General features: G+C 39.1%; 1 protein-coding gene across 13 annotated transcripts in view; it reads left to right on the forward strand.

Moving 5' to 3' along the window:
- SH3D19 (SH3 domain containing 19) overlaps positions 1-14,846 on the forward strand; it is a 325,680-nt gene that overhangs the window by 282,513 nt on the left and 28,321 nt on the right. For all 13 annotated transcript variants that reach the window (XM_077139832.1, XM_077139827.1, XM_077139821.1 and 10 more), the window contains 4 exons: positions 4,490-4,597; positions 7,096-7,208; positions 11,245-11,306; positions 12,964-13,228. In XM_077139832.1, the coding sequence (XP_076995947.1) occupies positions 4,490-4,597; positions 7,096-7,208; positions 11,245-11,306; positions 12,964-13,228 (548 nt within the window). The remainder of the gene's footprint in view (positions 1-4,489; positions 4,598-7,095; positions 7,209-11,244; positions 11,307-12,963; positions 13,229-14,846) is intronic.

The raw sequence follows: 14,846 nt of genomic DNA on the forward strand, positions 1-14,846 counted from the left end.
CTTCATTTTAACATTTTAAATACTTGGTATTTAAGTAGTAGATATGCTACTTTGATTAAAATCCTTCTGGTTTAGGGCGGGCCGCGGTGGCTCAGCGGGCAAAGTGCTTGCCTGCTATGCCGGAGGACCTCGGTTCGATTCCCGGCCCCAGCCCATGTAACAAAAACGGAGAAACAGAATACAATAAAACAAGAAAATGTTTCCCTTTCTTCCTTCCTTCCTTCCTTCTATCCTTCCTTCCTTCTCTCTGTCTTTCCTTTAAAAAAAAAAAAAAAAAAAAAAATCCTTCTGGTTTAAAAAAAAAAAATGATGGGGTCACCTTTAACCCAGTAGGTGAGACCTTCCTATACTGCCTGCAGGATTCGGGGCCGTCTTTCCTGAGGACAGTCCCCACAGCAGGTACATTTAAGGTGCCCCCTGTGCCCAGGCCCTCTAGGCCAGCAGTTGGCCTTTTTTTCTCTTCCACACTCCCCTGACCGTGCCCCCCGCTCCTGGATTCAGAGAGAGACAGTGTAGGTGGTGTGCTGGTGCAGAATTTAATATGGATTAGGAAGCCAGTAAATCCCATGCTCAAGATTTTCTTCTATCCTCCACATTCTTTCAAAAGTATTCCCAACTAAGAACCAATACTTCAGTGACCAATAGATAATAGGTAGCGAAGGCAGCTGTTAAAGGAGAAATGCCGCCAAGAACACAGGGATCAGTTATCAGCCTTAATCTCTTTCTTGTATTTTTGGTCCTTTTCCCAGCAGAAAACAACCCTGAGAGAATGGGCTGTGACAGCCAAGTGGGCAGGGGTGGGGTGGGGGGGGGTCAAGTCTGGTGCAGCAGCACAGGAAGGAAGGCTTGAGGTCCTTGGAGGTCACTGAGCCCCAAAAAGGGCCATAGGCAATGGCAGGGAGGAAAAGCTGCACTACAGCAAAGATATGCACAAAAGGGAAAAGATACTATGTTTCTATGTTTGAATAAAATGTATGCCATGATTCCATGGGATCTTCAGATTCATTTGAGCTCATATTGCTCATGGGAACCATTTGGGGGAGTTCAGATTTGGTCATTTTTGCAATAATGGGCTTTTAACACAAGAGCACCTACCTCTTGTTATCTGTTGGCACAGCTGTTTCCCAAGGACCAGATGTACCTTGTTCAAGTTGGAAGATTTATTAGAATACCTAAAAGCCAGTTGTTGGACATAAAAAAGTTAGAATGGGCATAGCCCAAATACCCCTAAAGAGTGGGATAGAAAGACCAAAGGTGATGGTGGAGTTAAACAGAGAAGGTAGGGTTTAACAAATGAGTATGATTACTGAATTATTATATTGACATTTCTTTTAGTCTCCAGTATCTTAGAGTAGCTAGAAATAAAAACCTTAAGTTGTGGAATTGTAACACATACCAAACTCTGAAATCTGTTCTACAACTAATTGTTGAAATATATTGTTTTTTGTATATATATTATTTTTCACACAAAAAAAATCAATTGTGATGATAAAAATATATATATATTCCTTCTAGGCTCCAATGTTCTGGAGCAGCTAGAAAGAAAAGTCTGAGATGATGGTATGGTAGCCCATGACAAACTCTGGGATCTGTCCTGTAACTACTTGTTAAAGAGTGCTTTGAAAACTATTGCTTTTTTTTTTTCTTTGCTTTGTATATATGTTCTATTAGACAATAATATGTCTAATATGTTCTATTAGACAATAAAAGAAGACAAAAAAAACCCCAATTGTTGGAAAGACAGTCAAACAGTATCCTTAATGGAGCCTGAGTTTACGACCTCATTAATGGAGCCTCTTGCCTGGAAGCTGATACTCCCGTTTCTTACTGCACCCTGCCTTCCTTCAGCCCACTCCTAGGTTTCCTCACCCTTATATACTTTTTTCCTTTTTCCATAGTACTTCTCACCTTCTTACATACCACATCAATTACTTATCTCTCATCTCCACCTCCCTTCTGGAATGTAAGCTCCATGAGGGGCAGGGATTTTTAGTTTGTTCACTGATGTATTCCCAGCACCAAGAATGGTGTTTGACACGTAGCAGACACCCAGTCAATATTTATTCGATATTTATGGAATGAACCATGAAAAAGTAAATTACACAGAAATTGATATAAAATGATCCTGTAGAATATTACATGAAATATTTATTTTAAAAATCTGTAAATAGATGCGATAGATTTTAGACAATAACTGGAGGGGTGCAATTACAGATTTCCTTTTTCTATCTTATGTATTTCTTAATGTTTCCATTTTTTACAATAAGTCTTTTGAAATAAAAAATAATGGCTTTAACAAAATAAGGAATTAACTGAAGGAATTTGGTTAAACCTAAAAGCAAGAACTTTGTTTTGCAGGGATATAGGGTACAGTGGAAGAACACTTTGGTATTCCAGACGTCTTTCTTTTTTTCTTTTTTTTTTTAAGTCTGATGGTGTTGTTTTGAGAGTCTTCTATTGTTTTTCTGAACTTAAACAGGACTTGCCTCACCTGTGAAGTGACTGGTTTCCACAGAGGACTCATCTAATTTTTTTGTTGTCAGTAGCCTAATAAAAATGATTTTAGCTGGCATGACATCTGGGGACCCTTCTTAGGTGGTAGATATCAATCTTAAACTGGAATGTCCTTCACCATTGAAGTACAATTTCCTACCCAGCACAATTACAGGCACGTGATAGACACAGATGAGCGCAAGGGAGTGAGTGATGACTTTGGCAAGATATATGACGGTGGGCTTCGCTGAAGGGTGGATGGAGGGAAAGGGGAAGTATTAGGGAACTGAAAGCCCTCCTTACTCTGGGCTCAGCTTGTCACATATCCTGTAAAAAGCTGGTCAGCAAAAGGTGCTTACTGACCTGCAGATCATAACACGGCCAAACGTGAATGCTGTTCCTTACACGGGAGCTGTGGAGTGCATTGTGGTATAGGCAGCAGCTCCCCATAAGCTGGATCCACGGAACAGGGGCTGAATCACAGCACACAGGCATCCTGCCTCTTGTTGAACAAAGCAGAGATGGCCTCATGAGAGCCCGTGTGCTGCCTGCTGTGTCTGATATACAGCATTTGACTTCAATTTTGCTTGTCTCTTTATTTTGTTTTCTCATCTTTTTTAAAAATGTTATGGTCATTTTGCCAAACCAGTGCTTTTTCTGAGTGCATACTGTCCATTGAAAATAAATCAGTTAAAATGGAGATATTCGGGCGGGCCGCGGTGGCTCAGCGGGCAAAGTGCTTGCCTGCTATGCCGGAGGACCTCGGTTCGATTCCCGGCCCCAGCCCATGTAACAAAAACGGAGAAACAGAATACAATAAAACAAGAAAATGTTTAAAAATGTTTCCCTTTCTTCCTTCCTTCCTTCCTTCTATCCTTCCTTCCTTCTCTCTGTCTTTCCTTTAAAAAAAAAAAAAAAAAAAATGGAGATATTCCAAGTCATGTATCATTGTCCTGACATTAAATATTTGATGGTAGGTGTCTCATTTTATTTCTGGAATTAAGTGTTCTTCTGTTTTCATGTTTTTGGCGGGTAGTTTTACCAAGCTACTTGTTGTAGTTTCCTGGCTGCTAAAACAAATAGCATGCAATGGGTTGACTTAAACCGTGGGAATTTCTTGACTTGCCGTTTGGAGGCTAGAAGAGCAGGTCAGGCATCGGCAAGGCAATGCTTTCTCCCTGAAGACTGCGGCTTTCTGGGGCTGACTGCCGCTGATCCTTGGCTTTCCATCACATGGCAGTGCACATGGTGGATCTCCTCCTTTCTCTTCTGAATCGCATTGACTTACAGCTTCTGGCTGCTCCCCCTCGCTTCTTTCTGCGCTCAGTTTCTTTGGCTTTTAAGGACTTCAGCCATATTGGAATAAGACCCACAATCATTCAGTTTAGGTTCACTTTAATGACATCTTCAGAGGACCTGTTTTCAAATGGGTTCACACCCATAGGATCAGGAGTTTGGACCTGACCGGGCCTTCTGTGGGGGACAGGTTCAACTCCCAACAGTACTGTAACTGAGTCTGCTGAGCCCCTGTCCTAGATAAGACATGGTGAGGGTAGGATGAGCGAGGATGAGAGTGAGCCCCTAGGGGTGAGTATTCTAGTGCAAGCACAGGAGAGAAGGGGATCCGTCCTTCCTGGGGGGTCTAGGAGGTTTCACAATGAGGGAAGCTTGGTGCCTCATTTCAGTTGCCTCTTTTTCAAGTGGACACTTAGGAAATGACTGCACTCCCATGCAAAGTAACTTCTCCATAATTCAAGATCATCCTGGCTTTCTCTCATCAGAGAGGAAGAAAAGCCACATGAATTATTTACAGAGCACTAAGTTATTTCCTTTCATGAGCTTCAACTTTGTTTTTGTCTCTGCAAACTGAGATTTTGTTTATCCATGAATTGTTTCCCCTGGGGCATGAAAAATATGGCTCTTTAATTATGAATGAGATTTTTTGTTCGAGTCCATGTTAACTAAAACATGCAGAATAAACTGTGTTTTTCATTAGATCCCTTTCAGCTCCCCACAAAAACAGAATCAACAAAAGAACAAGCAGTTCAACCAGCACCCAGCAGGAAACCCACTGTGATTCGAATTCCAGCCAAACCAGGAAAATGTAAGCACATCCCTGCTTTCTTTTTTTTGTTTCTCCAAAAGCCTGGAAAAAAATATATGCTAATTTATTGGTGTCTTCTTTTGAAATTATGTATACTCTGCCATTTATTATTATGCGTAATCTGGAGGAAACCAGTTGTTTTTTCACAGTTCTCTAAAGAATTAGTTCAGTAACTTTGGATTTCATTTCTCTTTAATGTCATTAGGCAGAAAGGAAAGAGGGAGACTGTGAGACTCAGAACTGTAGTATCCCGTGATAGTACCACTGGCAAAGATTTGATAGGGAAGTAAATTGAAACTAATAACAAATAAGGTTGTGTACATCTGTGAGAAGTAAATTTTTCTAATAAGCATAATCCAAGTATGGCTCTGTGGGAACTGTATAAGGCCAAAAATTAAAAGCTTTAAAAACAAGTGCTGTGTAAGAAAAATGTTTCAATTAGTATATACTACATTTTGGTATATTTTTTTATTTTTTTAATAGTAAAATAAATGACATTTTATATGAGCTTTAATAAGTATTCCCCCCCCAAAAAAAAAATCTAATATTTATTGTAAGGGAGAAGGACAAGCAAGACAGAACTATTTTATTCTGGACCCCAGACATGATTTTAAAATGTAGGGGGAGGGGTCCCGAGCAGTTCCTGGGCTTTGCTCAGAGTGATCCCACAGCTTTCTCCATGGGTCTCTGGTTTCATTTCTATCTACAATGCCTTTGCATAGCCCGATGCATCCTTTCCTCTGTCTAGCAAGAAATTCTGCCCACTCTATTTCCACTAACAGCAGAGCAAGCAACCCAATCTTTACTTATAGTACTGTACGATTATATTGCAAACCTACCCTGGAATGCCCTAATAATCCCTTCATTTTAGCCATTTGGCTTCTCTATAAAGCACTACCCAAAAGGATCATGTTGATTTTAGTCTCATGATGGTTTTGTTATTAAGTGATGGCTCTCGGCCAAGTAGCAAGAAGATTGAACTGAGCTGCTATGAAGAATGAGCAAGAGGAAAGGTCAAGGTAGCAAATTCTGTGGATTTTTTCTTCTCAGGAGGTCACATGGTAGCATTAAAGAACTGGTATAATTTTCTTTGGACAATATTATATGGCCAACAAAGCAGTGTAATGCAGGTTCCCAGATACTAGCCAAGGCCAACCTTGTAATAAGCCTTTCTAAAGAAAGTAATTTCAGGCCTGCTAGGTTAACTTTTTCAGAACTTCTGTAAACTGGAATAGTCCTGAACTTCTCAAAAAGATGTGCTGAAGAATCACTTTTAATTATTATCCTGACAAGCTGCAGCCACTGTTAGGAAGTTGCATTCTATGCTGCTAGATGTGAGAGAACTGAAGTGCCAAAACAGTTTTTAGAGAGTTGTTCCTATTTATAACAAAAAACTGTTCCCCAGAATTTCATTACTACAATTATTGAGCAACACATATATGCGGTGGAGAGAAAAGAATGCAACTTTTGGTGTTGGAAAAACTTAGTATGGACCAGTGAAGAAAGGAACAACTTTATGATGTAAAACTCTTTGCTGTTCTTTGAATCTTCCCTCTTCCTTCTGCCAATAATGTCCTTTTCCCAGATATCTGCACAGCTCTTTCCCTCACTATTCCTTCAAGTCTGTGGGGTTTTTTTTTATTTTTTTTTGCCTGGGCGGGCACCGGGAATTGAACCTGGGTCTCTGGCAAGAACTCTGCCACTGAGCCACCATCACACCGCCCCAAGCCTGTGTTTGAATGCCACTTTTTCCAGCAAGACCTTCCTTGATTGCACTATTTAAAATTGGAAACCCCCTACCACAAGCTTCCATCCCAAAAAAACCCTCTCCCCCATAACCACACAATTAATACCCTCTGTGCCCCTTCCAGCCAGGAAGCTAGCCCCTCTGTATTTCCTTAGTATTACTACTTTGTGCTTTTAAATATTTGTCACAACAATAGTATTTCCTAGATGGCTCATCATTTCCTTGTAAGAATAAGGAAACTGCAGCACAGAGGGAGCCTCTAGGATACCCACCGAACTGGAATGCTCTTGCGTGTATTTTAATTCCCACAACCGCCCACCCCTCACTGAGACCGCCCGCCTGTCTCTCATTCATTGTCTTCCTAATAGCTGGCCTGGGTATTTTCCTCCCTTTGAGAGTGTTTTCCTTTCTGTGGGTAAAACAGGAAGTCCTGACAAATCGTCCTCTTGTTAGAGGTTTTTCATGTGAAATGGAAGCAGGGGATGTTCATTGGAAAGGAATAGAAAATTCTCATCTCCTTTCAGTGCCCAAGCCAAACAGTTTATAAAAGGTCACTTTGGCCTTCAACTGCATGTGGAGGTTCTTACTCCAAGTTTTTTGTGTGTGGATTTTTTAAAATTAGCGGTCACTAATTAAATATGATCACCTTTGATTTCTTTTTAAAATAAATTGGAGGTGGGCTATCACTGAGGCACGGATGAGGTTGGGCTGTAAAGTTGTTATTATTATTTCATTACTACAATTTTTCCAGGTTTACATGAGGATCCACAAAGCCCTCCTCCCCTCCCTGCTGAAAAACCCATTGGAAACACTTACAGCACAGTATCTGGAAAACTCATTAATGTTGACAGAGCTAGAAACTTGGTAAGTAGTCACTGCAGACCGACTCAGGTTGGAGACTGAGCAGTGTGCTAATTCGAAATACTCAGCCAATATCTAAATTATTATACTGTCAGATAAAAAAAAAATCTTTATTTACAAACCAATTTCCAAGCCCTATGTCCTTATGTAATATGATGTTCAATATTTTTAAAACCTCTATAGAGCAAAAGAATTAGGCCAGTTCATTGTACTTCATTGTAAAATAATTTGTTCTCTGCCAATGTAATGACATTGTCTTAAATGACACTAATAATGCAAAAGTTATTAAAAATCTCTTAAAAACCTTTACATTTATGGAAATAAATTTAGTCAATTCAGCAGTTTTTATTAAACTACCCAATTAGTGGCATATTAATATAAAAATTTATTAATTTGAAATTTAATTTTTTTAATTTAAAAATAGTGCTTTATGGTATACTTATTGACAGATGGTGACCAAAGAGTTTTAAAAAATATTTTAAAATTTCAATCTTGACACCATATCCCCATACTATTTTTTTAAGTAATTAAATCATTTACATATTCTTGAGTCCCCTATGGAGATAATCTTTAAAGTCTGTTTTAGAGGAAACCAGTTCTTAAAGTCTTTGAACCAAATTTTCTGTTCAAATTTCATAATAGCTTTATATTGTGCATTAAATATATTTATTGCACAGGCAAACCCATGTAATCATCTGGTGAAGATAAAATTCTTTAAAGGAGGCATTAAATTGAATTAGCCAGTATCATCTTAATGATATTTTCCTGCAAGATGAGTTAAAATTGAGGGACCACTTGTATTTTCAAAGTACTTGATAATTTTTTATTAATCTTTGTCAAGAAAGCCCAAAAAAGGATAATAGAGCCCCTGCCATACAGTCTTTGAATAGGAAAATCCCAAAATTCCATAGAGGTAAAGTCACTTTAGAAGGTCACTGGTTTCTACTCTCAAAAGTTTGTAAAATAGAGTAAGAGGGAACAAAAAAAATACTTACCGTGCATTAAGTGATATCATGGCCGTGAATTACAAAGCAGGTCTGCAAAGCAACTCCCACGTTTTAGAAAAACATGAAAAGGAAATTAGACTAGACACTAAGAGATAACTATATTCATTATTGTGTGTGTGCCTCGCATGAAAAACAGGAAAATCCTGTCCTGTCTTGTTTACTAAGTCAGAGCTTTCTGCCAGAAAGGACACTGAAGAAAGAAGAGATGAGGGTACAGACCCACGAGGTCACACGTTTATGTTTCCAGGGCCAGAAAGTCAAATCCACACTGAGAAATTCCTTCTGCTTGAGAATCACAATTATTGAGTGCATCTTAGACCAGAGGCTGCAAAGAACATTTTACCTGTCTAGTTGCCAGTGAGGATGGTCTTTGCAAAGTATGCTTCCTGCCTCGAGTGCTGGGAAACTTCTATCTCAGGACAAGATAGCTGCAGTCGCCAATCCTCAATTCCTTCACTTAAATGATGGGGTCTCTGGGGTGAGGAGACCAGGAGCCCTGGAGCTACCTTGTCCTGAAACCTAGAGGCCCAGCCTCTCCAGGACATCAGCTAGTTCCATCTCCCTACCCCTTATTATTGACATCCCCTTCCAACATGAAAAAGTTAGAATGGCCATAGCCCAAATGACCCTGAAGAGTGGGATAGAAAGATCAAAGCCGATGGTGGAATTATACAGAGAAGGTAGGGTTGAACAAATCAGTATGAATGCTGATTATCATGTGGATATTTTTTTAGTCTCTAGTATCTTAGAGCAACTAGGAGTAAAACCCTAAAATTGTTTTTTAGGTAATGTAACCCATACCAAATTCTGAAATCTATTCTACAACTAATTGTTGTGCTGTGCTTTGGAATGTATTGCTTTTTTGTATCTATGTTATTTCTCACAAAAAAAAGGAAAAAAAAGTGATGATTAAAAAACATATATTCCTTCTAGCCTCCTATGCTCTGGGGCAGCTAGAAGGAAAAATCTGAGAGGGTGATATGGTAACCCATGGCAAACTCTGGGATCTGTCCTGTAATTACTTGTTGAAAACTATTGCCATTTTCTTTCTTTGCTTCGTATATATGTTATCTTAAACAATTAAAAAAGTAATATATATATATATATATAAGGAACTGTTCCAGTGCAGAGGAACAAAAAGATGGCATCTTCAGGGACTGTACAGCAGAAAAACCAACTTCACCAAAAATTAAAATGCTTATCCCAACACATCGAAAGCCAGAGTTAACCGATGCCAGAGGTAGAGGAAAACCACCAAAAAGCAGATGCAGAGAGGCCCCTAGTTGTGTATGAAATATTAAAGAGAATGAAGCCCCTGATCAATAATCTTCCAAAGATTAACCTTTCCATGTTAAATTTATGCATCTATATTTTTAAAACTTTATCTTTAATGGTTAAGGTATCTAACTATCATTTTAAGAAAAGCAATAAAGGTTCTTAGCTAGAGTTGTTTGTTTGTTTAAAGTTTAAAGTTGGCCAAAGAATTAAATGAGTTTTTCAAATATCATAGCAGTATTTGTCAGGGGTGGGGGGAAACAGACGGCAGCATATTTATAAGGCATGGATTATATTCTAGAATATTACAGGGTTTATGAGCTGATGATTTGTCTCACTACATTAACTGAACTCATTAGTGAAACCAAGTTTTAAGGGCAAGCTTAATTTGTTTTTAAAGATGGGATTTTTAAAAACTGGAACATGTTTAAATGAGGGCAGTTATTGGCAGTTAATCATTTGGTATTTAAAGAAAAGTCATAAGTATTCAGTATGAATGAAAAATCATGGAAGTGAGTTTTAACTTGTTCATAAGATGAGGAGGAAAACAGTCTGAATTGGTGCAAAGATTCCCAATATAGTTAAACCCCTTTACACAAAAAAGAAAAAGAAAAAATGCAGTGTAATTTTAAAGGGCTGGCATTGCCGCCCCCTCACCCCCCCCCAACCCCGATGCCCTTATGAAGTCATGGAGAAATATTATTCACAGGGTGTCATGTTGGGGGTTAGAAAACAGAAAAAGTGAGGAAAAAAAGAGACTTGATCAGAATTAGAAATTTAATGAGGACTTTCCCCCCCAAAAAATGGAAGTTCGGGCTTTGAGATCCTTTGACTTCCCAATCAACAGAAGACCTGAAAATATTTTCCATAGATTATACTCGTTTCCCAATCCATGGCAAGTGAATTCCAGTAACACAGTCTTAATCCCTGTCCCTAGAGAAACCTTGCTATCTATGGCTACAATTCTAATTTCTTTTATCCACAGTTAGACTAAAGCATTCCAACTGTCTTTTCTCATATAATTCTCCTTTATTCTTTCCTTCAAAACTCTTTTTCCCAGCGCATCCAACCCCTCTTCTTTTATAGGCCTTTTCTATTCCCCCTTCTTGCCTTCCTTTCATATGCTCCCTTAAGCTTCTTTTATGTACCCACCTCCTTCCAGTTCAAAACGATATCTAAGCCATTCAATAAGATCTGCCAGTTCAAAGCAAAGCAAACTGATAACCCCTTGGGGTTTTTTTTGTTTGTTTTATTTCTCTCTCTCTCTCTTTTTTTTTTTTTGTATAGGCAGGCACCAGGAATAACTCCTTGTTTTTAACCATTGTATTTTCAAACTAAGCAACAGCACTTGTCTTATGTGTTATCCTAGGATGAGTATAGACCGTATCTTTTTTTTTATTTCCTTCTGGGCCTGTTTAAATTGTTTCTCTGTAACCTATCACGACTGAGCAGCATCCTGAATATCTCCAATCCTCTGGGTGCAGAGCCCTGAAGTGGGATGGGTGGAGCTGTGATCCGCCATAGGGAACACCTGGTCTTTTCCTCACACTGTTTTCACCTGTACTGGCACGTGGACAATTTAGGTAGGAGCCATATTGTTTAAGATTAAAAAAAAAAAAAGCTCTTTTTTTAAGCTCCTTTCTAAAACTCAACTCTTTTCCATGCATCTATCCAACTAAAAACTTGTCCCATATTCCTCTTGGCAAACTCCCGTTTTGGACTAACCTTAACTAAAAAGCATTCTCCAATTCTTGCAGGAATCTGAGCAAGCTGGTCAGGCGGGAGGCTCGGGGCACGGGGCCCCCAGGTTGCCACCAAGGTACGTAATTATGGGGACACCTGGAGACCTAACTCTCCTCTTTGTCACAAGACCGAGTTCTCCTCTTTGCTCTTTTAGCAAAAAAATCTGTATTAAGCTCACAGATTTACCCTGGCCACCAACCCCTAGTCTGCTCCTGATCACTGGTGTAGGAGATGGTCCTCCTTCCTTTTAACACAACCCAAATCCTCATAGAGCACAGGCATGGATCTGTACTGCTTTTTCTCAAACAAACAAGCAAGGCTCCCTCCTGAACCTGGAACAACTCTGCTTCTGCAATATCTGCATGCGCGCACGTGCGCGCGCGCACAGACACACACACACACACACACACACACAGCCTCCTATTGTGAAAGACTTGGCATTTCCCAAGGGAAACAGACAGTGTGAATGCAGAGGTGGTCTGCCCTCCTGAATTCCAGAGCTGTTCAGACAAAAGGCTGTGATGCTATCAGAAGATGTTACTATGTTCGGCCTTATTTGTTGTCACAGGGAATGGCTGTTATATTCCGTTTCCAGAACTAGCTTTTTATCTGTTAATCTAAATTAGAATTTTAACAATAACTCCTATAATATGAACTTTAGGGGTTTTTGATGTTCCTTTTCTAATTATGTGCAAGACCCTACCTAGCCCGTATGCCTTATATCTTATTAGAAGCGTTTCATCTCAGACCTCGGTAGAAAGTGCTTCGTTTCCAGTAATAGTCATGGTGTGTTTAAGAGCAAATGGGGCCTTAGAGAGCTCATGATAGTAAATGCTTGTTTGTCTTGAACTAATGAATCTCTAGTGCAAGATAAGAGGAAACTGGAACATCATGGCATTTCCTCTAATAATATAATGTTTAACGCAGCAGTCCTTTGCTCAAAAATAGCATACCCTGCATGTTTCAGTAAATTGTGTTACACAAGCGGAAAGCTGAGCTTGTGCATGTGGCTGAGTGTGTGCATGTGTGTGTCTGTTAAAAAAAAAGGACAGAATCTAAAGGACAGTCAAAAACTGACTCCTGGTCAAGAGGTTATCCTTGAGTTTATTCTTTTGTATTATATAAATATCCCCTTTTTCGTCTAAGGCATATTAGAGAGGCTGGAGGAAAGTGCCTGAAACAGTAGAGCTGTGTTCCTGTAGCCATGTTTCTTGAAGATGAATGTATAATGATACAGCTTTCGCAGTGTGACTGTGTGACTGTGCAGCACCTTGTGTCTGATGCTCCTTTTATCTACGGTGTAGACAGATGAGTAAAACATATGGATTAAAAATAAATAAATAATAGGGGGAATAAATGTTAAAAAAAATTATAGATGGATACATGGGGGAATGTACATATTGCAAACTATGGACTATGGTTAACAGTAATATTTTAATATTCTTTCATTAGTAGTTAACAAATGTGCCACCCTAAACCTATCGGTCAGTGATGGGGGGGGAGAGATAAGGGGTATGGGAGGATTTGGGTTTGATTTTTAATTTTTTTTCCTTTCTGGAGTAATGAAAATGCCCCAAAATTGATCATGGGGATGTATGCACAACTATGTGATGATACTGTGAACCAGTGATTGTATACTTCAGATGGTCTGTATGGTGTGTGAGTGTATCTCAATAAAACTATGTTAAAAAAAAAAAAAAAAGCAGATTCATGGCTTCTGCTCTGACTTTCAGACCTGCAAATGGAAAAGTCGTACCAGTTCAACAGCCTCCTGCCAAGGTGGCCCCTGAAAGACCACCGCCTCCCAAACTTCCGGCAACCAGAACAGCAAGTAAAAAATCGCCCTTTGGTCGGTCCTCTTCTGACATGGATCTTCAGAAAAAACAAAGTAACTTGGCATCTGGACTCTCAAAAACCAAGAGTCAAGTCTTAAGAAATCAAGATCCAGTGCTACCCCCTCGCCCCAAACCAGGACACCCTCTGTACAGGAAATACATGGTAAATGTAGATTTGAACATATTTGTGGTCAAGAGGTGTATTCTAAAGTATAGATATGATGCCGTTGTTCCTTAGGAAAAAGATGATGAAACAAATAGAGAATTACCACTTGCCCCTAAGAGTGCTTTAGAAATAACTAGGCCAGAGTAAAACCTACGCCTTTTACATAGAGTTTCATTATTAGGAGAAATATAGGGAAAGGAAGCAGGGCAGACAAAGAATTATAAGCTGCTATCTGGATTAACCAAACAAACTCTGAAAGACCTAGCCCGGTAGATTATAGTAATGGGAATAACTCTGACAGATGTTATAATTTACTGTTGCTACCTTGCCACTAGATAAAATTTAATAAGAACTGGGAAGTTCTCATCAAGATGGTTTTTCCTCATTGTCCCCTTTCTTAAGTCTAATTATCATGGTCCATTTAATAGTTATCATTTAGACATTTTCATCAATAATTGAGATAGTTGAATATTAATTTTGTTCTCTTTAAATGTTTTTCTCATCATATGACCATAAACCTTTGTGTCTATTTGCCATAGTTGAAAAACAGAGTTGATGCACTTTCCACTCTGGTCAGGTTAGTCTGGTAAAATCTAGAACAAATAAAAACAATAAAGAGAGCAAAACAATTGTATGACAGAATCTTTTAAGGAGAGCAGCAATTAATAGTTTTATATTGGTCTACATTTCCATCATTGAGCCCAGAAGTTCTTTTTATTTTATACCATCTAGAGTCTTTTTTTTTTTTTAATTCTCCTTAGAGAAGGGTACAGATGAAAAGGAAGAGTTATATTCTTTTGCATTCATATTCATTTAAACAGATAAAACTTCAATTGCTAAAACCCAGGGAGCTCTTTGGGATAGGTTACTTAAATATAAAAACATGGAGCTGATGTTTTTATTGAGTATTAATTATTAGGCACTGTTCTAGGCACTTTATATAGATTAAACAATTTATATAATATACACACCAACTCTGTGAGGTAGAGACTGTTGTTATTCCCATTGTACAAATGAGGAAAATAAGATGCAGAGTAACTTGCCCAGGATCACAAAGCCTGTTCCTGATGGGGTTAAGATTTGAACACAGATCTGTGGACTCTGGGCCCACACTCTTAGCCTTTATGCCGTAATGTGAAAATAATGTTACTACTTGTAAAGTCTCTGCTTGCTTCATCCATTCCATGTTGAGAACCTAATTCTGGGGAACCAGACTTTGCTTACTATTCTTAGCATAGCTGGATAATGTCAATATGGCATTTGAGGAACTCTAAGAAATTAATAGATTCAGAATGATGGTGTTTTGAGAGTCAGATGTCTCATTATGAAATCATTATTTAAGTCCCTCGTTTTTCTCATGGCTACGCTTCATTAAATGCTAGCCTAAATGGGGAAGCCTAGCCAAGAATCTGGGAGCAGTGGGAGCCCCAGGACTCTGACACATGCTGGTAAGCAGCATCACCCGTCTCAGCTTTAAGAGTCACCCCCCTGCCCTCTGATTCTTGGCCCCTGGATGATCCAAGGGCCCACTACTTCCTTTTCCTTGTTGGACTTGAGCTTGTGTGGTCCCATGCCCTGTGCATACCTTTCATACCGTGTAAGCCCTCTGACCTGC

Source organism: Tamandua tetradactyla, chromosome 22 (genome assembly GCF_023851605.1).
Source record: "Tamandua tetradactyla isolate mTamTet1 chromosome 22, mTamTet1.pri, whole genome shotgun sequence".
Taxonomy (NCBI): domain Eukaryota; kingdom Metazoa; phylum Chordata; class Mammalia; order Pilosa; family Myrmecophagidae; genus Tamandua; species Tamandua tetradactyla.